Source organism: Lissotriton helveticus, chromosome 3_1, assembly GCF_964261635.1.
Source record: "Lissotriton helveticus chromosome 3_1, aLisHel1.1, whole genome shotgun sequence".
NCBI lineage: Eukaryota > Metazoa > Chordata > Amphibia > Caudata > Salamandridae > Lissotriton > Lissotriton helveticus.
Window position 1 is genome coordinate 1,809,854,208 of NC_136061.1, and position 27,676 is coordinate 1,809,881,883.

Consider the following 27,676-nt stretch of genomic DNA (forward strand, 5'->3'; position numbering starts at 1 on the left):
TGAGCCGGTTTTAACACGCCTCCTGGCGCTGAATGGTGGCGCTCGCGTCAGGCGCCACAGGGGGACTCTAGGAAATGGAGTCCCCCACTCGATGATGGTTCGTTGCAGTCTTCGCGGACTGTTCGGGAGCGGCAGGGCGATGGCAGGTGAGCAGCAGCAAAGCAGGTTTGGGACCCCAAATCTCTAATTGAAAATATTGGAAATGCAGATGGAGCCTCTCTTTACTGGTTTAATATATCTGGATCAGTATGGATTTATATCCTATCACCATGGAACAGATAACCATTAAAGCCGTGATCACCAAAGTGAAAAAGCTCAGATGCAATATACCAGCTCTGCTTTTATCTCTTGGTGAGTAGAAAGCATTTGACTGGGTGAGCTAGGGCTTCCTCAGAGTGTTACTGGACAAGATTCATCTCAGCCCAACTTTGATTTACAAAATCATGGCTGTGAAAAAAGTTATTAGTGGAGAACCTCACCAAGGAATGTCACTATTCATTATCATGTCCAGTTATGTTACTTAAATGTAAACCTTAGCTCAGTCCCAGGTTGATGTGAGACGGATCAGCCAGGGCTTGCTCAAGGGAAACAAGTGTAAAGTGTTTATCAGTACCAAAACCGTTAATAGGTCGAAAACTCAACACAATATAAATCTCAGTCCAATTTATAATTTTTTTAATATATTTTATGAGCGAATAGACACCAAAATACAAAAAAACGGATTTGGTGAACCAGAGAGGCAACAACAAAAGACAGTGGGCCTGAGCCAGGCAGACTCCTCCAGGACACCCCATGAAAGTGTCCGTTTTAAAGGATTCTGTGTGTCCGCACTAGAAGTTCTGGACTACAAAGCCCCTGTTCAGCCCCAGGGTACAGCCCCTTTGAGAGGATAGAAGTAGGATGTCTACTATCTGAGGTGGTGGCTCCCCACTCAAAAGAACAAAAGAGGTCCAAGGAACCGCAAGATCAAGTTGGCGACTCCTTGCAAGCCCCAGGCTGGAAGTGAGGCCTACTCACGGCCCCAGACTAGCACGTTCCCCTGTTAGGGGAGAATGTAGGGGTCTGGCAAAACGTGGACCTCAAAGAATGAAGGAAGTTTACATTTCTCTGTGTCAATTTTCCTTATGACCTTCAGTGCTGCTTTAACTATCAATGTACAGATATACTTAAGTGTCTTATTTCTACGTGTATGCTGTCAGACAACTGGTACTGAACATAATTGAAATACAACATTGGGCTAACAATTATAAACAGAATTATATGTGTATGTGAAAATATGCATTGCTGAAGTATTTTATTGTAAGGAGGTCTGCAACTGGTGGTCCAATCTGATTAGCCTCTAAATCACAGCAATGGACTTACTTTGCCAGTTCCAAATGTGGTTTCCCATTTGCAAGGGAAGACGAACATTCAACAGGCCAAAAGCTATAGTGCCTCTGCTTTGGTAATTCATGCTTCTTCTAGGCCTTGGCTTAGCGAGTCCTAGCACTAGTAATCCCAATGGGTACTTTATAAATGAGGCACATATACACCACTGGGTGTCTGCTGCATCAGGAAGACATTATAAATCCAGTGAATTTAACTCAACTCACCCTAATTCAGGACAGAATCCATGTTAAAAAGCAATTTCAGAAGCAAAGCAGGTGAAGGGAGCGTAAGAACCTTTAAAAGAGGGGGTCATCCGAGACAAACAAATACCAGAAAGTCTGGGAATGGCAGAGTGGGCATTACATAGAATAGACTGGGAAGAGAGCAGAAGAGCTGAAAAAAGGTGGGTGGGTGTGGAGGAGGGCAGGTATAGACATGATAAGCAAGAGAAGAAGAGACAGGGGTCCTAGGGTCACCATGAGTTCCACCATAAGAGTACGGATGCAGTACAACTGAAGGCTGATGCAGAGACATACAAGATGAGTGCAGGGTGAAATGTAGTGATATTTGTGCAGCAGGAGCACCTAAATTCAGTTAATGCATACCTAAATTGAAGTACACTTAAATGAAGCAAAGCAAATATTCATGTTCTTGTCATCTTGTAAAAACTACAATAAACCTTCTGTCTAGTGGCCCACAGGACTGATCCGGCTGTGAGGGCCGATACATTTTCTTTTTTTAAAGCAGCTGTGAAAATCTTTTTTCCTAACCTGATAAAAGGTTACTTTTTAAAGGGACATAAGGACTTAACGAGGTCTAATTCAAAAAGAAATGGCAAAATGACCGATTCTTCTGCTGAATTACACTCAACACTAACTATTTACTGGATAGAAGTTATTTATCTTTTATGAAAGAAATCAGAAGCTCATGGTTCTATAGTGAAGAAAACTCCTCCATTGGGTGTCATGAATTATTCCAAAAGGGGTAAAAGTTAAATAACTACTGAAGGACACCAAGGTCTCAAGCCAAAAAAAGGTCTTTCACCTTCAAAAAATAGAAAGAAAGAAAAACCAGTAAAAAAAAACTACAATATCAAGTAGAGGCAGCAAAAGAGAGGTAGCTCTTCCTCAAAGAGCAGATACGCTGCAGCCCTCCAACCACTAACAGGATACATTCGAGAAAGATTTGCATGATGTGCCCCTCTCCACATGGTCAATCTGAGGGACAGGAACAAGATGGTAAGGCACTACACCCTATTGACAATAACTTTCCTGTCATTTAGCTCAAACGTCCCTCCATCAACAATTTGACAAACAAGAACCAGTTCACGTAGCTTTAGAATACATGTGAGATGGAGATAGAGAGAAAGAGAAATAAAGAATATATGAACGGTGACTGTCAGGACTGTAGCAGTTGTATCCACTGAAATGTCAGGTTAATGTCTCAGGATTTGTAAACCATACAGATAACCCAACTGGGGTCTCCAGGCTCAAGGAAAATGATGCTGCATAATGAATGAGGTATAAAACAGCCACATTTGTCATTGTCTCCAGATAGCAGTTTCATAAGGAATTAAGAGAAGGTGGTACAGGGTTTGGGGAGCCAAATAACTAAAAGAGCCGCCTCACCCTCTGTCTGAACTCTATGATTTGAAAGGTGATGGCAAAAGTTAAAGACATAATGGGGCTATTTTGGCTAGAGCCCAGTACGCAAAGCAGAGAGCTTTGAATTTGGTCCTTTTGGGTATTGGCAGCCAATGGAGGGTACTGAGATGGGCAGAGATAGATTAATGTCTGGGTACCCAAAATGGGAAGCTGCATTCTGGATGACTTGAAGACGCCCAAATAGACTTTGAGATATTCCCAGGTAAAGTAGATTACCATAGTCTAGGCTAGAGATAATTGCCTGAACTATGATTTTCTGAGCGAAAGGAAAAAAGGAAGAGTACATTTTTCCTCAGACATCGTTGGATTCCGCAACAATATGCCACAATTTTTTTGATCTGAGGATCCATAGAGAGGTCATGGTTTAGTCAGAAGCGAAGGTTTTTTTTTTATTTACTATCTCCTCGGAAGATGGAAAAGGTCCAAGGGAGTCAGGCTGCCAGCTAGAAGACCACCAATTCGATTAGCTGCCAACAATCATGACTTCAGTTTTCTTGCCATTAAGCTTCATGTATTTGAGGCACATCCATTTGGTTACAGGTAGAAACAATTACAGAATAAAAGGGAATAACTTTGCGAGGGGGGTTCTGAGGAAGTCATGTGACACAAAAATAAGCTTAGTAACGCCTGCCTAAGAACAGTAAAGCCAAAACACTGTATGATGTTAGCAAGGGAACAAAGGTATATATTAAAAAGCATAGGGCCCAAAGATGAACCCTTTGGTACACGACATATCACAGGATAAACGGAAGAAGAGAAAAGTTTCACAGAGACTTGAAAAAAAAGGTCCTTCAAAAAAGAAATTAACCATTTGCATATCTCAAATTATATCAATCCAGTAGGGTACCGTGAGCCACTGTCGTATGCCACAGTCGTATGCCACAGTATGTCTAGTAAAATGATAGCTCTAGATCCGCACTTATCTAGAGTGAGGCCCAGACCTTTAGTAATAGCGAGAAGAGGGACTTGGTGCTGTGTAGTGGGTGAAAGCCTGACTGAGAAACATCTAGCGGGGCATGGGATTCTAGGTAACTGGATAATTGTCTATTGATGTGCTTTTCTATTACTTTCAAAGGCAGCAGAAGGAGTTAGATGGGTCAATAATCTATAGACTTAATGTTTTATTTTTTAAGGGGAATAACAACTGCCTGTTTTCAAGTCTGGGGACCAAGGTGGATAAAACCGAGAGATTCAGAATTCGAACTAATAGCAGGTGAATGACTGAGGCCTTTTAGCTTATTTCATGCCGGGGTGTGGGATCTAATGGAGAGCCAGGTTTGTTGGAACTAAATAGGACAGTAAAACAATCAGTTTTAATAAAAGTAAATTCAGTCAGGATTTGACCAGTGGAGATGAAGGGTTCCAGAGAGCTTGGAGTAGGAAAAGAGCTAATTTATTGAGAAACAAAGATAGTAAAATCGTAATTTATATTAGCTGAGAGGGAGATGAAAAGAGACTGGGTCCAGAAAGGATTTTACAACGAAGATAACTTATTTGGGTTAATTGGAAGTTCCCTTGATTTTATCTGCATATCAGTCAGAGCAGACTACTCGGATGACTTTATGATAGATCGTATAGTGCCATTTATTGTGGAAGTCAATATGCTTGCACCATACTCATTCTAGTGCCTTAGGCCTCTTTCTAAGAGAGAGAAGAGGACTGTTAAACCATGAGGCATAAAGCTTTGATCTCAGTTGTGGGCAGGGTGAGAGGGATGATCATGTCGAGGCCAGTGGAGATTCAATTGTTAAAATGATGTTGGAAGTAAAAGTCGGTATAGGGTTTTCTACTTGGGAGCAGAACAATTAAGGTGCAAGTTTTGACCAGCAAAGTGTGTGGGTGGCAGTCATATCTGGGGAGAAAAGTAGACAAATTAAGAAGTACTGGTAAGCATTGTGATCCTACAAAATGAGTGCCATGGGTGGATCTAGTCTGATATTGGATGAATAGGAAAAAAATAGATCGAGAATATAGCCAGCTGTATGAGTAGGGTACTGACAATTGTGAGAGCTGGACTGCTTCCAGGTTAATAATGAGTTTTACAGTAGTAGCGCAGTGGGTTTATCAAGGTGAAGATTTAAATCACCTAAAATGCTAAAGTTATTGAATTTAATGACATAAAAAGAGATGGCTTCTAAAAAGTTTTAGGTGAAATTCTGCTGCGGGAAGTACTGGTAAAATAACCACAGATTTTGGTTCCGGCAAAGTGATGATCAGGGACACCCATTCAATGCAGAATAATTCAGATAACTGTACTTTAATTGTAAGCTGGAATTACCAGTTTCAACTTTTTGTATGTAAAAGCCCCTGCTTCATCTTTCCCAGTGTAAATAAATGCTCTCAACACTGAAAAAGTGAGACTTTAAAATGCAAAAATATCTAAAACCAATTTCAGTGTCTAGAATGCAACTGTACTGCAAAATATATGGATGTGGGAAGACAACAATGGGCAATTATGAAATACCGTTCAATGCCATTAGGAGTCATTGTGCGGCAGTTCCTTCAATAGGACACAAAGGCTACAAAATGTCACTAAAGTTTGGTATATTATTCTGGTAGGTTATTCTGCAATTCTTCCTGCTGTCGAAAAGGCTTCAAGTAGTTGTGCATACAGTTTGTAATAATGCTTTTGTTATCATGTGTGCACTTTGAACATTCATCAACATTTCAAAATGGTTTCTTACCCTAGCTTCAAGAAGCGTGACATCCATCCCAAAACTCTGCAACTGGCGAGCGGCTGCCAAACCTGATACTCCAGAGCCTATAATGATTACCTTTCCAGTTTTTTTTGCTAATGAATAGGACAAAAGTGAAAAACAGAAAACTTCAGTAAGAAACTCATTGTGCAAAACATAACCACAGAACATACAAAAACTTTCTATAAAATGTTTTCACTGTTCTACCAGCGTGTCCGACACTTCTTTGCGGTGGGTGGGGCCATGGAACAAACAGGGGCTACTGAGCATCAACCGTGGGGGCTAGGGTTGTTTGCCACTGCTGTACCATAGTCTGTCCTACTATGGCATTGTAAAACTGGGTGAAGTACAACCCACTTGACTCTCAGTGGTAGCGATGGCGAGCAGTCACCGGCTTCTCGGTGAGATGGTGTAGGGGGTCACAAGTTCACCCAGCAGCACAATAACCGATTATCCAAAGCACTTTAATCCACACATTTAAAAATCAATACTCTACAAAATAGGTAAAAAGTACAAACACACTGGTGCCCCCACCCCCTTTAGGCATTTATTAAAGGTCAGGTGCAGATTACTCTAATTCTGTATGTAGCACTAACTTTATCAAAAAGTCCCCTTTCAGCACAGTCTCACTCATCACAGTGCACATATAAGAGTCCTTTCCCTACAGTTCGTGGGGAGCAACAGCATGTGTCTCTAGTTGCTTCCATTTCTGCTGGAGGTTCTGCCGGCTGGAGGTATACAGCCTACAATTTGGATGAGGGCTGCAGCAGAACAGCAGTGGAGGTCAACGTCCTCGCATGAATATGCGGACTCTGGCTGAGCAGATGACTCCAGCAGCTAAGAGACCCACTTCTGTCTTTGGTAAGGTGCAACAGACGGGCTGCCTAGGGTGAGGGGATCATTGCATCACAAAGGCATTCACAAACAGGCCTTTGGTTGCAGCAGGAGGGTTCACCTTGGTAGGGAAGGCATAATCTGCCTTAGCTATAGTTCTTAATGATGGCGGTTACAATTTGTGGATAGGCGATCAGTCTGCCCTGGGCACAGTCCTTGCCTACAGTAGCAACAACTGCTATCTGTGATCATGATACCCCCCCACCCCCCAATCCTTCCTCCCTCCCCATGGAACCACCAGCATGGAGATACTGTGCCCACACACCCCCAGGAGCGCAAACCTCTCTCCTCAACCCTCCTCCTCCTGCTGGATCCACAAACCACTGTGGTCAAGATGCTTCCGGTACGGCCTGGAAGTCAGACCTACAGTGAGGTTAGCAAGCTCCTTCACTTTCTCAGCACGCAGGTTGGCTTCTAGATATTTCAGGTCAGAGGAATAGCTTCTTCCAGAAAGGCAAGTCTTCAAGCGATATCCCCTAACCTCTAGTACACTGGCTGTCAGGGAGACATCAGCTCTGGTCTGCATAGCAGACCTCTGAATACTCTGCGGAGCACTCCCTTCCTTGGCCAAAGAGAACTTGAAAATGGAACAACAAACAGTCATTGGCTCCCACTTTTATACAATGAAAGAAGACAGCAGATATGGATTCCTGGTCAGCATTTTAGGAAACAGTTTGGGATGACTTCTTTCAAGTATCCTCTCCAGGCTGCTCTTCAAACATAGCCTTTGTGATGGGAGTCACTAGCAACAGCCACACCGAACCATGACCAGGGATGAGACAGAAAACCTATTCATGATTGCAACAGAGACTGCAGTCCTACCCATCACATCTGTCACCTGCCAAACGGTAGTGCTCCATTCAGCACAAGGCCTAAATAAAAGTATAAAGAAGCCTTATATCGTTTGTTCCTACTCCAGTAGCTATGTCTCCACCATTCAGCTTCAGAATGGCAGCAATCCACTTCTGTCTGGGAAAACAATCTCTCATCTTGTGCAAAGAAAAGGCAAGGTACTTCCAAATTAGATCCTTCAGGCCTCCATTACTCTGGCTCAGCATACACTTCAGATGTTAGTCATCGCACAGAAGAAAAACTTTACACAAGTGGGCCAGTAAACCTTTAAGACAGGGATAAAGATAAAAAGGTCTGGCTAGAACTATGGATTCAAATAATATGGCCATTACTGATCTACCTGTGAAAATCATGACAGGAACAGTAGTACATTGTCAGTAAAATGAAGGCATGCTTGATGCGCCCTTCCAGGTCAAAGGACAGGTCCAGCACTTCACTGCTATCAAGGGACAGGCCTACGGCTCCGCACACACATTAGATACATGTGAGACTTTGGCCAATATCCAAACCCTTTATACCACATACTTGCAGTCTGGCACTCAGGGCAGGGGAACACGATTGCACACCTTTTAGGGGGTGCATCGGTCTAAACAGAGTATAAATGAACAAATGTAAGACGTAAAGTGGTTTTTTTTTTTATAAAGCCGTTTTTCTTTAAACTCAATGGTTTTACTTTGCTAGGGGAAAAAGTCCCAGCTGTGCTTATTTTACAATCAAGATGGGTCAGTTCTGAAGACTCCAATTTGTTCAACCTGGAGTGGCAGATTATTGTGTAAATGCTTTTCAGTTGGGGGTGCGTTGAAATAGAATGTATATAGTGAACCTCAATATATGTTGTTTGGGTCAGGTCGTTAAAGTACTGCACACCTAAACTAGTTACAGCAAACTGGAGAAGTCACCAAGACATACAATGAGAAACTGCTTTCCATATTGCGTTTGTCTCCAAATATATGCATTTTCTTATAAATGTATTCATTATTTAAAATAATGGTATTCAACGTATGGTCTTCAGAAGAATGAAGAGCATATTTGGCCTCTGTGAAATTCAAAAGTGTGTTCTGGAGGCACATAGAGATCAGTACTGAGTACTTAACTCACTTAGACATGTTTGTAACATGTAGATTTAAATGGTGTTAGTTGTTATGATCTAATGACCGATATTATGCAGACTTTCCATATGCTCAATCTGATCCTTAAATATATAACACATTTTTGGCCTTGAAGTAAAAAAAAATAATAAAAGAAAATTATTCAACATCCCACAACAAGCAGAAATGCAGTAAAAAAAATAGAGAACATAGAAATTAAATCTAGGACAATTGTGTTAGTTAGGCAATTTAAAATCAATTTTGGATATTCACTGGTCATAGCAGCAGAGGTCTTAAGGAACACTCCTAGTTTAATTGAGCAGCTTTGTCTAAAAGAACCTGCTATTAATTAGGAGACCACCAAAAGGCCATCTGTATGGGAGTTCAAATACATATACTAGATGTGAGCTAGTCACTGGAAGAAGCCTGGCTTAGTTGGATGTCCTTTTTTAACATTGAGAGACCAAAACAAGTAAAGTTTTCACAGGAGGGGATGTGGCCTGGAAGGCTAAAACTGCTGAACATGAAACTGTTGTGTAGTTCCCATAAATCTATATATGATCTGGGTGGTTAGACAACATAAAATGTGGGATCAGTGTCCAGACTGATTCCAGATATCCCTACCGGATGCGTTCGCCTGCATACTAGCTAGCTCACAGTGCCACCATGAACTCCTCTTACCACGGAGGGAATAGTTTCTGGCAACTATCGAACATGACCACCATAACCCCTCTGGTATCGTGGAAACAGTACAATACTTTTGGCTCAGTCACTCTTTGTCACTTTGTCTCAGAGAAATACACAGAATTAACGATAGGGACGTTTTTAATAAGCAGTTATTGAACCAGCGTCATTCTAGTGTAAAATATGTATGCTGCCAACAACCATATGACAAAAACAGATGTATAATGGTATAAGCACCAATACAGTAAATAGATGGTAGAATTCTACCATAATGCTAAAAAACAGTGGCTATATACTGGCATATGATTACATGACAGAAATAATGCATACTCCTTCAATGCTAACCCTAACTAAATGTACCGAAGTGTACCTAGCATGTATGTAGGTGTATAGCTAAGAATCCCCCTAAGATAGAGCCAACCGTATTACCTGATGAGAGAGCGAAGGACCCCTTCTTGGTCTCGAGATGGACACGCTGCAAGGGATGTCAGACCACTGCGTGCTTGAGCGTCTGCGTGCAGGGACTTCAGTGTCTCGTGTCAGCATGCAAGTCTTTCTCCTCTGCCTGCCCCAGCAAAGATATGATGCTTATATACCCAAAAAGGTACCCTCAGGTGCTATACCTTGTTGTGTCATGTCGGCAGAGGATGACTATGGTGATTAACCTTATACACTATTATGCAGAGATGGTAGTCCTTCTGTGATTCTGAGAATCCTCATGCATAATAAATTAGTTTAGTTTTCGGGGAAAACCACATGACATTTATGAAGCACCTAATTAGGAAAAATGTCAGCACTAAAAACAGTTATGTAGTACAGGCAGGGTAAATGTAGGTAAAAGGTTAGGAGACTACCGAAGCCAATATTGGGGTACATTGTGATTCATAACAGCCACTCCTCATCAGACTGGATGATATACTACAAAAATAAAAATGGAATCTCCTAATAATTAATCATAATAACATTGTTAAATAGTTCAGAATAAAAATGTCTAAAACTATTAATGTAGTGAATGAGCCACTTTAGTGGTCTGATGATCTGTGATGACCCTCGATCACCACCATTGTGTACTGACTTTAGTGTGCTATGCTCCTTTAGCCTTAATGTACGGTGGTCTTGCAATAGAATAATCTTGCCAAAGAATAGAAGGTATGGGATGTCAAGGTGCAGTGTTGTTGGTGATGGTGCACACATGTGCTCCATAGGGGATACTGAGGGATTAAGTGCATAGTGTTATTTGAGTTAGGTGAATTATGACTTTAGCCTATTGGCTTTGACAGGGTAAAATATCATTCTGCTTTCCAAGTAGTAGAGGCCTATGCTTGAGCAACTCCATATTCTAAACTGCAGCCATCTTCTGAGCCTCTGTAGGTGAGAGGTGATATTTGAGATTACATGTGTTGTTCACCGGCAGTGAACCAGAGCAGACCAGTTCTTATCAGGAGGAATGTGCCTTCTTCGCATTGGCGTCAGAACAGAAGCTTGGCCAGCTGCTGTTGGGTGCTTGGTGTGAAAAAGTACAGGAATCTTGTGAGAAAGGTAGGCGGGTTCTTCCAGAAGCTTCGATAGAGGAGAGAGTTCTATATTAGAGAAAGGGGGTCCGACAGAGGGAGAGATTCAGATTCAGAGATGCAGGCAGAGAGAGTTTCTGAGAGGCAGAGAGCTTCTGAGATGCTGAGAGATGCTGATATGCTGAGCTGAGATGCTGGTCTGGACACAACCAGAGAGCGAGGGAAAGAGAGACGGACCCTTCTTCAGATGACAAGACGCCTAAGATTATGGTGAGGTGTTCGATGTATATCTAACTATATCTAACTATGCTTTTATTTTCAGGCTCTATGTATATCTATGATTGCTGCTAATGTTTACTGTGATGTTTAGTTATTTCTTTCTTTTGTCATCCTATTATCATGTAATAAAGAAACCCTAGAGCATATCATTTGTTGGTATTCCTTGTGAGGGATGGTTGAGACCCCTTTTTTTACCAAGTACTTACAGAGGGATGGGCGATTCCCCTCTAATGGGTAATTGTTGATACGGAAGGGAAAATGCCTCCCATCAGGGATGTCTAAATTACATTGCCAGGAGGAGCATGCGCTGTGTACCCTCTTAGATTAGGAGGTGGTGTGACTTGTTGTTATTTGCGAGCTCCTCAGCAATGGTATTATATATTGTCAGTGTTTATTCCTTTCTTGGGTAAGTATTGTGAAATGTGGTGTCTTTCTGTAACCTGAGAAAGGATGTGGTAAGTAATGACCTGGTGACTGACAGAAGAACCAAAACATAAGGAGAAACACGTCATTACAATTAAAAATGCTTAAAAACATTAAAAAGTATGTTACATATGTTAAAAAGCTCTAGAAGTCCTTTAAAATATGTCCATATATAGTTTGAGCAAATGAGCACTCCTGAAAGCCATGGTGCTCAGTAAGAGCGAGAAAAGAAAACAAATTGTTTAAAATTCCAATTTTCATTTGTTTTGGAAAAGAGGCCGGATTATTCCCAGCACACGGAGAGCCAAATGTTTATGTCTCCTGTGTGGGAGACACAACATCATTGCCGCTTGCCTTCGCAGACAACGGTCCCTGTAACACCTCACAGATCGGGTCAATTGAGCAAAGGTGATCTTCAGTTCCCACCGCCAACGCTGAGGAAACATTTGAAACATTCAAAGCAAGTGCGCCTGCAGTGGAGCCGGTATCCAATCCAACATGAGCTGAAGCATCCGGTGAAGGCTCTTAGAATGCAGACATCAACCTGGGCATACGCTGAGGATACTGTACTACGTGGGCCTTTAACGGGTCCAGCCATACATCCACGTTCTTAGGCGCAACCGATTGAAGTGTTAGACAGAGGTCCAACGCGCATTCTTGTCGGCAGAACAAGCAGAGGAGGACAGGCAAAACACAGTCAATCCAGACTGGTCAGTTTGATGGGAACAAAGACGCGCTTAGCTCCCGAAGGCGAGGTGTGCCAAGATGGAGTACCATGCGGTCACGGTAACGTCGCTCCAAGAGCTTTTTTCCATTTCCTTTGTGACTAGGACATCCATTATGTAGCAGAAAAATTAAAAAACGGATACCCACAACCAGTAGCAGGATTAGCGGTAGCCCTCCAAAAACGCTTCCCAATACGTACTGTATAAAGGCTGGAATCACTCCGAAAACTGTCTGAAAGGTGCTTAACAGTCCCGTACCGATGCGCGGTACCATTTCTCCGAAATGGAAAGGGCAATTTGTTTGTACCAGTGCCTGTATCTCAGCTGAGGACCTTGCAACCTGAAGATCAAAAGTCTTGCGCCCTGAGGTTAAGGGCACATCGTTCTGTAAGAGCATAGCTTTCAGTCGGCTCAAATAATCAAACCGTATAAAGCAAACATTCAACGAAGGCCATTACGGCATCTCCTTGACTGTGTGGGTTGGTGGAAGCAATACTTGGATACAACAAGTAACCCTGGAACTTACTTTGACTAGATAAGCGATGCCTGGAAGCATCCCACAAAAACATTGATCATTCTGCATTAAGTAACTCCCATTCGAGAGCCACCTGAACACGGGGGATCCCTTTAAATGAAAGGATAAATTTGCAACTGAACCATTACAGGCCCGGCGAAGTATAATATCCTGGCAAATTAGAGACCCACTTAATGAAGTATTGCAGTCTGTACCGGTGAGAATCACTTCCGTGTCCCCATTACTGCATTGTGGATCTATACAGTAATTCTAAAGATTCATGGATGAGGTCCTTACCCATTACTTCATATCTGCCTACCTGGTGTTTTTCTAGGCAATACTGGAATTGGAACATTGTTAATGGCAATGTTATATGGCCATGAATTAACCATTCAGTGGACTGTTATTCTGCCACAGTGAAAGGTAATTGGTCCAATTATTCAATGTGCAGCATTGTATATTTTGCACCTCTTTGTGCCATTATGGTCTACCTTTCTGTTGGATTATAAGCAGAAAACAGACGTCAATAAAATCTCACTGAAAAAGGTCACATAGTAAAAGTACAGCGTAATCTTGTTGTGTTGGGTACTTACTTGGTAGAGGTTTGACCCTTTTATAAATTCCAAAGTTGATTAAACCATGCCTCTCCAAATAACTATGTATCCTGTGAACTAAAACGGTATCACCTAAGGAAAAAATAGAAATAAAATATGTCAAACAGAATTTTTTCATAAAATTTTGAACCTATTAAAAAACAAAAAAAAGTGGTTCTACCCTGAGATAACTCACAGTGGCTTCATGGTTTAACATTTTTTAGAACTTGGAGATACATACATGATAATTAAAAAATAAAACACTGCAAGAACGTAAATGTAACCCGTCGAGCGAATGAGTGATGAGGCAGTGTTGAAAATACAATTAATAAGATGACTGCTCAAAAGACACTTTTTAGAACTATATTACATAAAAAAGCAACAAAAACACAAATGCAACAGACATGGATGAACAGGTCTGTTCGTATATGCAGGAAGCAATTAGAAACTTAGCAAATTTACTTTTAAGAAAGAAAATGGTTTATATAAAAGGGAGACTACAGAAAAAAATAGTTACAACCAGTAATGAGATCCAACATCAGCTTTTAGCAATGCAAGCCTCGGGCAGGAACTATCAAGTGACATTCAGGATTGGGTGCAAGCATACAAGGGTCATTTTAGTTGTGTTTATTATCATGCTGTGCTATAATGCACACCATTTTTTCAACAGCTATGAAAGCGCTATAATTTACTTGGTGGATTGGCAGGCAGTATACTCTTGCCATGCCACTGCAGCTGATCAATACACATTTTAAATTATTTACCACAACTGCACGGGGTGGTTAATCAGGTGTATGCATTAACTGCATTTGGCAACTTGTTTTCTGAATAGAGTTTTAGATTGGAGCAGCATATACCGATGGGGATACAGATGCCGAAGAGGTGCTGGAGGAGCAGTGGTAAATGAATGGTGAAGACTAATAGGAGGTAGGAAAAGGGCGGGGGTGGGGGTACAGAAGGGGGGAGGTTGTTTCATCCCAGAGCTGCTGATGCTTATTACGAGACTCAAGAAATTATTACAGCCATCTTTCTAAGGGCTATTTGTAGCAGGAAACACGTTGTGGCTGGTGATGTGTTCCAGAACACAACATTTCATTCTGCTGGCATGTTCAGACCTGCTATGCAGAGAGGACTAACTGTAATGAGATATGACTGCAGCTATTGTAAAGTGGTAATGAAGCTGTAAAGGTTTTTGGATTTGGGTATGAGTCTAGCATGTGCCTTCCAAGAGTATTATTGGGGAGTAGCAAAGCAGCATACTGTAATCCTTAATGAGTGCTTCTGTTGTATAAAATGGTGACGACCAGAGCTTATTCAACATCCTGAAACATGGCTTTGTATTATGACCGTTTTATTTTGTGAAATATGAAAAGTCTGAAATTGTTTGCAGTGGGGGCTGTTGTCATTCGTTCATCTAGTTAGAGGCAGCTGCAATCCACTTCTTTTTTTTTTTTTTTTTTAGAAGTGCAACATTTCACCAGTGGAGACAGATGAAGTGAAGACCTAACTGACTCTGGGGAAATGCGAGAGAATGATAGCCAGACTATAATTGTTGCTCTTTGCCAGGCATGCTACCATCTACTTCACAGATCAGAAAACATTTACTTGTAATTCTAATTCTCAATAATGGATATTCGTTTTAATTCATAAATGGTGGAATAAAGCTGTACTTGTGGGCAACCTTGGACCACATTTTTAAATAAATGTTTTCAACAAATAATTTAAACAAAACATAGTTATAAGGCAGTGTTTTCTACCATTTTAAAAATACATAAGACAATTGACCAAATCCGTTATAAAACAGTGCCTATGACTAAAAAAACACCATGATGGTGTTATGGTTTTAAATTACAAAGAAAACGGAATGGTAATCTTATACAATCTGTTTTAGGGTGAAAAATCGGACTCTCCTATTTTAACAACTCCAGAAGCTGCCTCCCCAAATGTATGGCAGGGACGTAGCTATTGTGCATGTTTATGAGTAAGAATGTAATAAGGCCTAAATTAAAAACGAAGATCCTGGTCTAAGGGGGGATGGTTACGTCATTTATCAACTTGGACAGAATACACATGATGAAGAATCGGGGTTAAAATCACTTAACTATCTCTAAATCAGACGATTCATTCTCATCTTAACAGCGGAGTAGAATAGCACGCTTAACTCAAATTCAGAAACATGAAACTAGGAGAATAAGTCATTGTTATGAAAACAGGGCACACAAGGAAGCTGAACTAGGGCACTAGGGCATTTGTTCAGAACTCTCAGTGTATACTGTAAAGTCTCTCAATAAAGTCCAGGCCACAGACCTGCAAATAACTGGAACAGAGATACCACTCATTGGAACAGTCATATCAGCATTCCTTCTGGTAGAGTGAGCCGTGAATTACTCAATATGGGAGTGCTAGCCTTCGGGTAGCAGTCAACAACATATGACTATCCACCTAGATGAGGACTGCTTAGAGGAGGCCAACTCCAAACGTAACAGAAAGATATTAGGACCATATGTTTTTAGTTTCATCTTAGTAATAACAAAAGAGCAATCCTTCCATTACGCAAGTCTGGCAAGGACAATGCTTGGGAATGAAGGTTGGGAGTCAAATAGTCTGACTGATACGTAAATCAGAGATATCTTTCAGAAGGAAGGAAGAGCGAGCCTTAAGAAAAACCTTATCGCGGTCAAAAACTGAAAAGTTAGGCTGACCTTGCATATGCAATCCTGTTTCGGCCTACCCTTCCGAAATTTCTTATAATATGGTTCTTCTAAATCCTCTGGTGTTTGCTCACCTGCATTAGCGTGCAATAGAGCGGAGACCCTCGGGGGGAGGTCTTGGGTCCCTTGAGAAATCTTTAACCACCGGAGTTGTGAAAAAATGCCTGAAGAGGCCATTTAAGACAGCTGATAATGGCAAACCTACATTAGTAGGAAAGCCCAGGTTTAGAACGGTAAATAAGATAAAGTAGTAATGTTTCTTCCTGGCACGTTCTCAGGTCACCTATTAGAGTGAATCTGCCTCCAACCATGAGCTTGTCTTGCGAAAATCCCGAGATGAAGAACAAGACTGAAGATGAATGTAGGATTAGAGATAAAATCAGATGTGAAGTGGAGCAATGCCCAGAGGCAGTGCACTCACATGTGATGTGTGGCCAAAGGTGCAATGGACAAAATGGCACAGCACTCCATTCACTTAAGAGAATTGGTAAAGCGTATTGGAGTAAGGCACAGACCTTTCTGTAGTTGAGGAGGTAGAGAGTTGGAATTCTGCTAAAATGAAAAGTATGGTTGGCAGGAAAAAGATAACTAAGACATTTAGTTGTTCAAGTGAGATTTGGATTCATAGGAAGCAGTAAAGGCTGGTTGACCCAGAGACCCGACCAGGGCAAGGAGACAGTACGATGCAACACCGACCACGGACCAATGAGAAATATTATCTTAGAATGTTAATGGCCTACAGAATAGAATAGCGAGGTGGTGTGCAACACCTGAAACAAGGGCCAGATTAGATCCTCCTTCAATAGACCCACCTACTAGTGCAGGTTCTTGGGCAGAGGGAGATATACCATATTTGTACACACTGGCTTAACCCTGAAATCAAGTGGTACAGGTTTACTGGCTAAAAAAGCCCTTTGGTATTTTACAAAACTCAACAGATCCGATTGGATGTTATGTAGGCATTTATGAACCGTGGGACAGGATAAAATTTACCATTTCAATGTATATGCACCACCTAGGTTACAGAAAGTGGTTAGTGTAGGCCTCCTACTTTTCGGAGCAACGTCCACAATACTACTATTGGTGTGGATTTTAAAATCTGTTGTCAGTGGTGATGGACAGATTGACAGGCCATACAAGTCACACTGCCCCAAATAACTCAACTTGTGAAGACTATGCAACATGCAGATATATGGAAATGAAACATTTCAGACAGAGGCTATATGCACTTCTTGGGGGCACATGATTCACTCTCAAGGACTGGCTCTCAAGAATAAACAATTTTTTCATCACAGGTATTGAAATCCCACGCATGGAAAGAGTAACCCATCAGCCAAGAGGTAAACCTGACCCCTCAGCACTCATGTTGACAAAAAGCAGGTGCCAAGATTGTAATGGTGAACAGTGGTAACTAGACACTTGTTATTAAAAAGATGGAATCTGTAAAGACACCTACGGAAACAACTACAACTTATTTTTCAGAGCAGAGCCAAATCAAGAATAGGCTACGAAAAACAGCCAGATGGCAAAAGCTGTTAGCACTTGAGGAGGCTAAGAACACAGAATGAAATACAATAGGTAACTCAACAACTGACACGATATGCGACGTCTAGACGATATGTGACGTCTAGAATTAGCTCAAAATTACAAACAGAGACAAGGTATTTTACACACCAAACAGACAGTATTTAAGCATCCAGATAAAGCTCTATGAAGTTGGAGACATGGCAGGAAGCCTCCTATCCAGGTTGAGGAAGGCAGAAGGAAGCAAGATGGGTAGATGACAATGGATGAAAAAGGGAATATTGTCTCCTTGAACAGAAAATTAAGCAGGTCTTTGGAGATTACCGCACAAATCTATATGCAGTAAAAATGCAAGGAGAGGCCGACAGGGTGATCTTTTAGAAAGGCTAAATGCTACCAGATTGACAGAAGGAGAGAGGACGGCCCTGGACCAGGAACTCCTTATTGAGGAAGTCATCAAGGCCATAAAACAACTAAAGAATGGGAAAAGTTCGGGACAGAATGGTCTACCAGCGGGTGTATGCCCCAGCTAAGAGCACACTTGCTAAAAAGGAATACTACTGCAGACCGCCAACATGCCACTATTACAGTCTTCCACAAGAGAAATAAACAAAGTGAGTGCTGCATATATTGACGCATTGCTGCTTAATGAGGTTAAAACAGTGGTTGGATAGGACATAGGGAATCAGGGAACCTTTGGGATTCCTCTTCTCAGTGCCGAGAAGACATTTCACTCTATAGATTGGGGTATCTGACAAATGGAACATTTTGGTATTAGCCCATCCTGAGCATGGGTGACCCTCTTATATTTAGCGACAACAGTGGTGATGTGAAGAGAGCACTCTTCTCTACGTTTGGGCTGGGGCAAGGTATAAGGCAAGGATGTCTCCTTTTGCTACCGTTATCCTCTGGCATACAAATTGAGCCCAAAAATCAAGGTATTTAATTGCTTTATGTCGAAAACTATATGTCGACAATGTATTTCTGTACATAGTGGATCCACCTCAAATAATTCCTGCAGTGTACTCAAACTTTCAGGAAATAGGGGAGAATCTGGGGTACTGTATACATTGTCTGAAAATAAATGAGTGGCACATGTAGAGATCATGGTCATGGACATCCAAATAACGGAAGGACTTAAATATCTTGGTATAGAAGTCACCAGAGACAAGAAAAGGCTTAGGGATTCAAATTTAATAGGGTTTTAACACATATCAAATTAGATGAACTATGAATTCCCAACTTTAATATTGGGGAAAGCAGCCATCTTTAAAATGAGATAGTTTTCAAATTCTTGCACGTGCTTTACAACATTCACTATCTGTGCCCAGACACCTTGCATTAATTTGGCAGGGATTCTCAATGCACAGAACAACCCATTGGTATATCTGGATAGGTTATCCATGTCATATGTCAAATGTATAGATCATGTGTTGAAGGTAAGGAAAGATGCAGGCTCCTAAGGGCAAGGTGTGAGGCAAATATGAAGTAAGACTACAACCTTTACAGGACTAAACAATTCAGGAACATTAACAAATTTGCAACCGTATATGCACTGACTGATCATTTTCTTAATGTACACCCACACAATAAAAAGTATACTTCGGCAGGAATAGAGATTATTAACAATCACCCCAGGGGGGAACCATGAGCTTAAACTCTGCAGAAAAGAGAGTGAACTAATCCTCAAATACCACACTGTGGAAAAAAATGTGAACAGGGATGCCGAAAAGCATCATTAGTTACATGAGGATTACTCTGGAATTGTCGGTATCATGTATTGCCCCTAATATCTTTTTTTCTGTCTACTCACTCTAAAGGTCAGTGATAATTCCTCCAAGAATGCTCTACACCTAATGGATTCTCTTTGATCAAAAACGAGATTTCTACTTAATTTAATACATCAAGACTTTACCAGGGTCTATAATTGGCAGAATTCTGTTTCACCTACCCTTTGGCCATACACAGAGACCATAGGTGATACAATAACTCCATTTAATATTCTACTATTCTCCCCCTTCACCCAGAACATGCTCAGCACACATCTTACCCCAGCACCAATACTAACTTTCTATCACCCCTGGAATGCTAACATGGCACCCACACAGTGTGCCCAATAGTATCCCCAGATACTGAATGTTACCAATTGACTTCTGGCCTTCCCTTAGAACGAATATCAATTTCATAGTCTATGTTGACTTGCCGCCCAAGTACGAATTTGTCGGGTACAGACCATCACACAAGTCATCCACAGCTTGTATCGCTTCAAGTCTAAATACCTGCAGTTCCTCCACTCCAAGATGGCAACAGCCATGCTGTAGCTTTAGTCATTATTTATTGTTTCCCCATTCTAAGATGGCGACAGCCATGCTGTTGAATCACTTCCAGCCATGGACCTTGCAGGTTGAATCTGGAAGCATACAGAATATTTTAATGAGATGACTTCAGCAGCGTCTCATGGATGACGGCAGTAATATTTTGTCTTGACCAACCTTGTGAACCGCAAGTGACTCCTCCGACCGACTTAGAGGTACTGCTATCAATTATGGCTTGCCGCTATTTTACCTGACTGAGTCATTTTTTAGGTCTCGCCTGTCGATGCGCATGCGCATCGAGCAAGGCGAGAGTATTGGGACTTATCCGCTCTTTATCCACACTGCAAGGAATCGTGGCGATTCCTTGCAGTGCCCGTGACTTTTAAGCTCAATGCGCATGCGCATTGAGCTTAAAAGCGCGTGCACGTCCGTCTTTGTTTACCCGCTCCGCCCCCTCCCCTTCCCGCCGTCTCGCATTTCCCCTGTCGCACTTCTCCTCCCCCCTCCCCTCTCTTCCCTCCGTCTTGTTTATTGTACCCGCTCCGCCCCCTCCCCTTCCCGCCGTGTCGCATTTCTCCTCCCCCCTCCCCTCTCTTCCCTCCGTCTTGTTTTCATCTTTGTTGTCTTCCTTTGTGACTGTTTTTCTATCTATATCTTCCTCGGTCTTTCTTCGTTTTCTGTCTTTCTCTGTTTAGCTCTGGGTCACCATCGAGTGTGCGGGCCCACCACCACAGGCACAATTTAAACACACCTTAGCTGTTAAGAAAATGTTACTTCCAATTCCGCTAAAAGGCAAATGTATCAGTGGAATAAAAAAAGATTCCCGATTTGTTGTACATTAAAGCACAGCTGCTGTGAACTGCCATGGTTTTCTGTATAATGGAAAATATTGCCGGTAACTTGAAGTTTGGATCAAATCTTTAACAAAATTATGTTACATGTCTGTATGCAGCGTGAAAAAAAATAAGTATTTTGAAATGGAAAAAAATGAAAATAAGTGGGCAATTTCCTCAGCTGCTGTATAAATCTAAAGATTTCCAGTTTATTTTTCATGGAATTTTGCACAAGCTCTATTTTTCAGTACTTAAAATTACAGCTCTTACCGTCAAACCATTAAGTCGAACCGTTTTTAAAAACATTTTTTATGCTGTTACGGTAGATAGAACACTGCCTAAAGTAGCTGACATCTTTCCGAATGTCCCTGCCTACCATATAGTTTCTAGTTTGCTACAGAGGCGTGGCAGGATCGGCATCTATAGCATGCCTACGAACCCTTACCCTCCCCCTTTTGTTTCAAGTTTGTCTTGCCACTTGCCCCATTCTGCGTGTATTTTGCTTCATTTCCCCATTCTTGGTTGTGTTAATCCTTATCGCTCGCGCATTTATATCTTAAATGACCTGACGATTTTCAAAATCTCCTTTAGCAACACTACCACCCCTCCCCCCCACCACCACCATATCTCCTCCCTGACTCCCTAATATGCACTTCAAAATTTGACCTAGAGTGTTAGAGAGCTGTTATTATGTGAACCTGCGTGAGATCGAATGAGTGGGTGCCATCCCTTGCATACCACTGTGTATCACCTCGGGTGGTCTTCTAGGCGCCCTGGTCCTGCTTCAGACGTCTGTCGAGTTAGCTCGAGCGGTTTGCATTATAACAAACGCTCATGTGCCGTCCGCTTCGTAATCTTTACCTGCAGAAGAGACTTGAATCATCGAAGATAGATTGAGTTAGCCTGGCAGAATTTCCATGCCTGCTTTAAGTGCGTCACAGCATTCTGCTCTCGCCTGGTCATGCTGTTTTCCCTGGAATGACTGTTTTGCTAAGCAGATCCCTCTGTCATTGTTCCAGCATGCTGCTTCACGGGCTACATTACGGAATGCAGCACTGTCTTAATTATTTGCATTTGGCACGCGACCTTCTAAATCTGCATCCTGTCAGGCAGTTCCATTTTCGGTGCGCCTTGCACCTTTTCCTGGAGTCTCCTGCGTGCATTGAAATGTACTTTATCCGTATTCTCTGAAGTTATCCAAGTTCTGGCAAGCACCATGCAGGAGTCCTGCAACACCGCCGCTGCTGCCGTGAGCAATTCACGGATTTCCGGCTATTTGCGCGTCCACAACACTGTACGCAGAACAAGAACATCTGGGGGCGCCGCCATGCTTTCAATAATCTCCAAATTCTCCACGGACCACCCTCCGGCGTTTTTCACAAAGCTGCTCCTATTTCACACTCCCCAGTCTCACGTGGTACACCCCTCCTACCAGCCTTAGTGGTACTCAACCCATACCAACCCCAGAGATCTTCTTGCCATTCCAGCTTCGCGCGGGTTCTCTGTCCTGCCACTGTCCCAGTGCGTTTCTACCCTGGGAATGCCCCACCGTGCGCCGGTCACAATATCTCACACAGTTCGCACCTTGCTGTCTCGCTGTGGTGCTCTCTCTGCCCTGCAAATCTCTGGCCGTTTTCCCGCTCTATCAACTCCCAGTGGTATTTATGCTATAGCCCCCTCCTGTGGTATTTCTGCCCCCCATAGCTTTGCGGTCCCTCACTCACCCTCAACCCCTCACCCTCACTCACCCTCACTCACCCTCAACCCCTCACTCACCCTCAACCCCTCACTCACCCTCAACCCCTCACTCACCCTCACCCTCACTCACCCTCACCCTCACTCACCCTCAACCCCTCACCCTCACTCACCCTCACTCACCCTCACCCTCACTCACCCTCACCCTCACTCACCCTCAACCCATCACCCTCACTCACCCTCACCCTCACTCACCCTCAACCCCTCACCCTCACTCACCCTCAACCCCTCACCCTCACCCTCACTCACCCTCAACCCCTCACTCACCCTCACTCTCACTCACCCTCAACCCCTCACCCTCCCTCAACCCCTCACTCACCCTCAACCCCTCACCCTCAACATCAACCCCTCACCCTCACTCACCCTCACCCTCACTCACCCTCACTCACCCTCACTCACCCTCACCCTCACCCTTACTCACCCTCACTCACCCTCACCCTCACTCACCCTCAACCCCTCACCCTCACTCACCCTCACCCACCCTCACCCACCCTCACCCACCCTCAACCCCTCACCCTCACACAGTGGAATAGGTCTCGGAGCATTTGAGTTAGAGCTTTTAGAAATGTTTATGTTTTTTTTTTTTTTAATTCTTTAGCATTGGCTACAGGAAACAAAAATGCTAAAGATTTACAAAAAAACCCATAAACAATTCTAAAAGCACTAACTCTAATGCTGCGAGACCTATTGCATTTCCAATGCTTGTTTTATTTGTAACAGACCCCAAATCCTTACAGATCGTAGAAGGTCCCCCAGGCTAGCCAGATCAGTGAACACACTGCCCCGCTTTCAAGTAAGTAGTTTCCCAGAAATTAAGGGGCTACACAGGCATATATGGATGATATCGCCCTTATAGAAAGCTAAAGAGATAATAATATGTTTTGATCTTCAGGAGACTTGGATACATTCCGATCCAAGGACCTTTCCATAATCGTGTCACCATTCCTTATTGTAAGACTGCTGACTAATGGCATTGACGCCAAGTCTCTGGTCCTTCTGGATGACTGGGAACATACTATGACTTAGCCAGTTTGCAATTAACGCGTTGAGATCTGCACCATGGAACCACGCACAAATTTAGGAGACTATGTTCAGTCCTTAGATCGCTGACCTTGAATCGAGGAATATACTATTATTCAATAGGCTCCAAGGAATAATTGAATGTGCAGCACAGACACAGGTAAATAAGGTCTTTCCCACAAGTACCACTGTAGAAGTTTACTTACATATCCATAATAAGGCTTCAAACAAAATTGATCACCACATGTATTCACATATGGCACAGTAATACCATGTATAGGACCTGGATAAACAAACCAACTTAGGAAAATCTTTATTTATTTTTCTATTGTGCATCTTCGTTACCTTTTTACTGCGGAAGAAGCGGTGTCTTATGAATTCCTTTCGGACCCCCAATGCATTTCAGGATGTGTATGTACACATTATTTTCCCTTTATAGCCGCGGATGCCTCTCTATCTAATCACGGTAATTTTCTTTTGATAATTAATCACTTCTTTAATCTTTATGAACAACATGGATCATTTGCTTTGATACTGCAAATACTATTTTCATTATTTTACCACATGCTCCTTCTTTGGACAGGATAATGTGATACTAAGATATTGTACATACGAAGTCTTCCCCATGCTCATCTTTTAACATGACATTATGACCTTTGCCGACCAAAATTAATGGTGGCTTTATGATTTGGAAACTGCGATATCTTCCGATTGATTAGTGGAATTTGAGACCTTACATTGACTGTATTTATAAATGAATAGATCATTACATTTTTTGTTTAACTATTAGAAAATTAGTTAGTTACCTGTAACTACATTTCTCCAGTATTGGTATTTTTCATAGATTCACATGCTTGAATCATCCCATTGTCATAGTGGGAGTTCCAAGGTATCCTTATAAAAGCAATAGTTAATATTATCATAGGCTACAATACATTGAACAGTCACTGCAATAGCCTATCTACTTTCTTTTGTAAAAAAAGAACCAAACTTAAGCAAAAGCCAATCAGGCAACAGCACCCTGTAGAACACTCCCAAGAGAGGCTGATTTTCAAGCACACGTGTGAAACTATATACTTTGAGGAAACAAGGGAAGACTCTCAGGGGATGAGGATGGGTCGCATGTGATTCTATGAAAGATACCAATACTGTAGAACAGTAGTTACAAGTAAGTAACTAATTTTCTTCTCCGGTATTGGATCTTTCATTGAGTCACATGCTTGAATCAGAGTAGCTAGCAGACCAGCAATTGGTCCACTCTGCGTAGCTGCTTAGTTCTTTGCAAATAAAACTTAAGACATCATTTAACATCTAAGGAGTGAATAGATTTCCCTGCTGGAGGATGGATTTGGTAAAAATGTGCGGAGGACAACAGGTTCAATTAAGGTGAAACTGAGTTGTAGGCAGATGGATATGGCCTCTGAGGCAGAGTGAAGAGATGGAACCTTCACTAGCCAATCGTCGGGAGACAGGAAAATCTGCGGGCCTTGTAATCGTAGGTGTGCTGCCAAAGGAGCGAGACATTTGGTAAATACCGAGGAGTTGAGCGGAGGCCGAAGAGAAGGACCTTGAAGTGATAGTGCACGATTGCCAGAGTGAAATAGAGATGTGTGGCATTGATGGGAATATGGAAATAAGCGTCTTGTAAATCAAGGCTGGTCAGAAAATCTGAATGGTCATAAGCTGCAATTCCTCCTCCTGGCAAGTCACCATGCAGAAGTATTTTTTCTGTCAATATTTGTTGAGCTTTGAGGTCCATAATGGGACAACAACCTCCCGATTTGTCTTCACAAGAAAAAAGGGGGAGTAGAAGCCCATTCCCCTTTAAGAGCGTGGTATTCTTTCTATGGCTCCTTTTTGTAGCATGACAAATGCCTCCTTCCAGAGTAACTGAGATGGCAGAGATTTTTGTGGTGGATGAGGACGTGCTACTGTAACAAACTCCAGGGTATAGGCATACTTTAATGTATCCAGGACCCATTTGTCTGTGGTAAATTTTTTACATTAAAATAGTGTGAGATGCAAGCTCCTCTGGCTAGAATGATGGGGAGTGTGCAGCATGCGCCGGGATACCGTCACTGTTTCCCAACAGTGTCCCTGGATTGTACAGGTTATTTACGCCTGGGTTGCTTGGAGTATGCAGCTTGCGATGGTGCATGATATGTTTGTTGATGTTGTTAGAAATCGTGAAATGAGTGATAGGTCTGAGGTTGATATTTCTGGTAACCCCCACTAAATGAATAGGTTGCTCTACCACAGGCTCAACAAAAAGGGGTCTTCCTATATTGGAGCATGCCCAAAGCTTTAGCAGTTTCGGTGTCTGCCTTAATGGGCTACAAGGCATCAATGAGCTTACCGAAAAGCACATTGCCATCAAAAGGCATATCTAGGACTTTACTTTGCACCTCTGGGCCAAATGTTGTTGTCCTCAACCAACCTTGACGTCTAAGGACGGCTGCTCCAGCGAGTTGATGAAAGGCCAGGGGAGCCACATCCATGGATGCATCAATGATCTAGGAGACAGATCTTTCACCTTCTAGAAGAATCTTTTTAGTCTCTAGTCTCTTGTCTACTGGAAGCAGGTCCACATATGGAGCAATATCGGACCACACTTAGTGGTCATATCTGCATAATATCACTAATGCCTTGGCCACATGCACAGTAGTGCCAGAGGTGGTGGTAAACCTCTTGCAAATGTTATCAAGGCACCTCTCTTCTTTATCAGGTGAAGCAGTGATAATCAGTGAAGGATTCCTTGACCTCCGTTGTACAGCTTGAGTTCTTACAAAGTCTGGTTCCGGTGTCCTAAGCTGGAGCATCATCAGGAGCCTTGTATTTTTTGTATTTTTCTAGCCAAAACTGCGATCACTAGCAGGTGTTCTCATGACTTTCACACCTTCCGCCCAAATATGGTGTATTATAGTGATTGCTCTCACAGTCTTCTGAGATTGGCATTTAAAATCATAAAGAAAGTAGTCAGAATGTTTGACTGTCCTCGGTAACTAAAAGCGAGAAGCTGCACTCCATCAATAAATGGAAACCGCCAATGTCCTCCAGCGGAGAACCCGCTGTCTGAGGAGATGGTAAAGCAGGTGTTGACATTATGTAATCTTACCACTAATTGCCAGCTGGCCTTGTACCTTGAAGTTCACCTTCCTCTACATCCCCATCATCAGAGGTGTCATGTGGATGTAGAACACTATCTGTTGCGGGCGACATCATAGGCAAAGGCTCAGACATGCGTGGCGGAGAGGCTGGTGGAGGTGCACTCGTCTAAGGCAAAAAAAAAGTACAATAATGCTGCAACAAGTCTTGCAATTTTTTAACTAACTTCACAGGAAGGTGCACCATGTATTGCACCTTTGCATGTGGAGTGTGAAAGTCCTGCTGATAATAACCCTCATTGCCCTCTTCATCATAGTCCTGATACTTGATGTGAAGGTGAGAGGGACTGTGGGCAGGGCCAAACAGGTCATATTCATCAGAATTTTCAAAGAATGTTGAAGGAGGTAAAGGCAAAATCAGTCAAGGATTCTGAAGAAAACGCCTCGTCAAAGGTGTCGTCGACTGATATAGTGGTGTAAGTTGTAACACAGACGGTTGTCTGAGGCTCGGTGTAGTATGCAGCATAGTCAGCTTTGTCAAAAGCAGTGAAGTCTGTGTCATCCTAGGGGACGGTGCCATCGGCTGCACAATCTTTTTAGAGACTGTAATCTCCACAGAAGGCTCTGAAGAGAGTTTCCCATGTTTTGAGGTCAGATGAGCTTTCACCTCAGCAGGAAATTGAGGTTTTCCTTTTTGTGAGGGACCTCCTGTTTCATGATTGGATTTTTTAGAAGCTTTTTTATTACCCTCAGGAGATTCTTGTGACCTTTCTCTGCTTTTACATTTTTCCTAAGAGGTATGTGAGGCAGAGCTTTCCTCATCATCAGAGATGACATCAGAATTACTTTGAAGTCTCTGCAGACAAATCAACAACTTACCCTCTCTATCTTTAAGGGTTTTGGTTGAGAACGTTCTAAGAATCTTGCAATCCTTTACCTTATGCCGGGGGTACACACAGTTAATACAGTTCTTTTGGTGATCTTCAAGATGGAGTTTCCTCTTACCGAATGTTCCAAATGACCTGAAGAGACCTTTCTTTGAAGAATCGGGCATTTTCTAAAAAATATCTGGTACTTTTGTAAGAAAAAACTGAGCAGGGCCCAGGGAGACTCCCTGTCACAC

General features: G+C 42.4%; 1 protein-coding gene across 3 annotated transcripts in view; it reads right to left on the bottom strand.

The window, feature by feature from the left end:
- Positions 1–27,676, bottom strand: part of KDM1A (lysine demethylase 1A) — a 1,206,177-nt gene that overhangs the window by 925,729 nt on the left and 252,772 nt on the right. For all 3 annotated transcript variants that reach the window (XM_078682705.1, XM_078682704.1, XM_078682706.1), the window contains exons 5-6: positions 13,292–13,384; positions 5,717–5,823 (exon numbers count right to left, since the gene is read on the bottom strand). In XM_078682705.1, the coding sequence (XP_078538831.1) occupies positions 5,717–5,823; positions 13,292–13,384 (200 nt within the window). The remainder of the gene's footprint in view (positions 1–5,716; positions 5,824–13,291; positions 13,385–27,676) is intronic.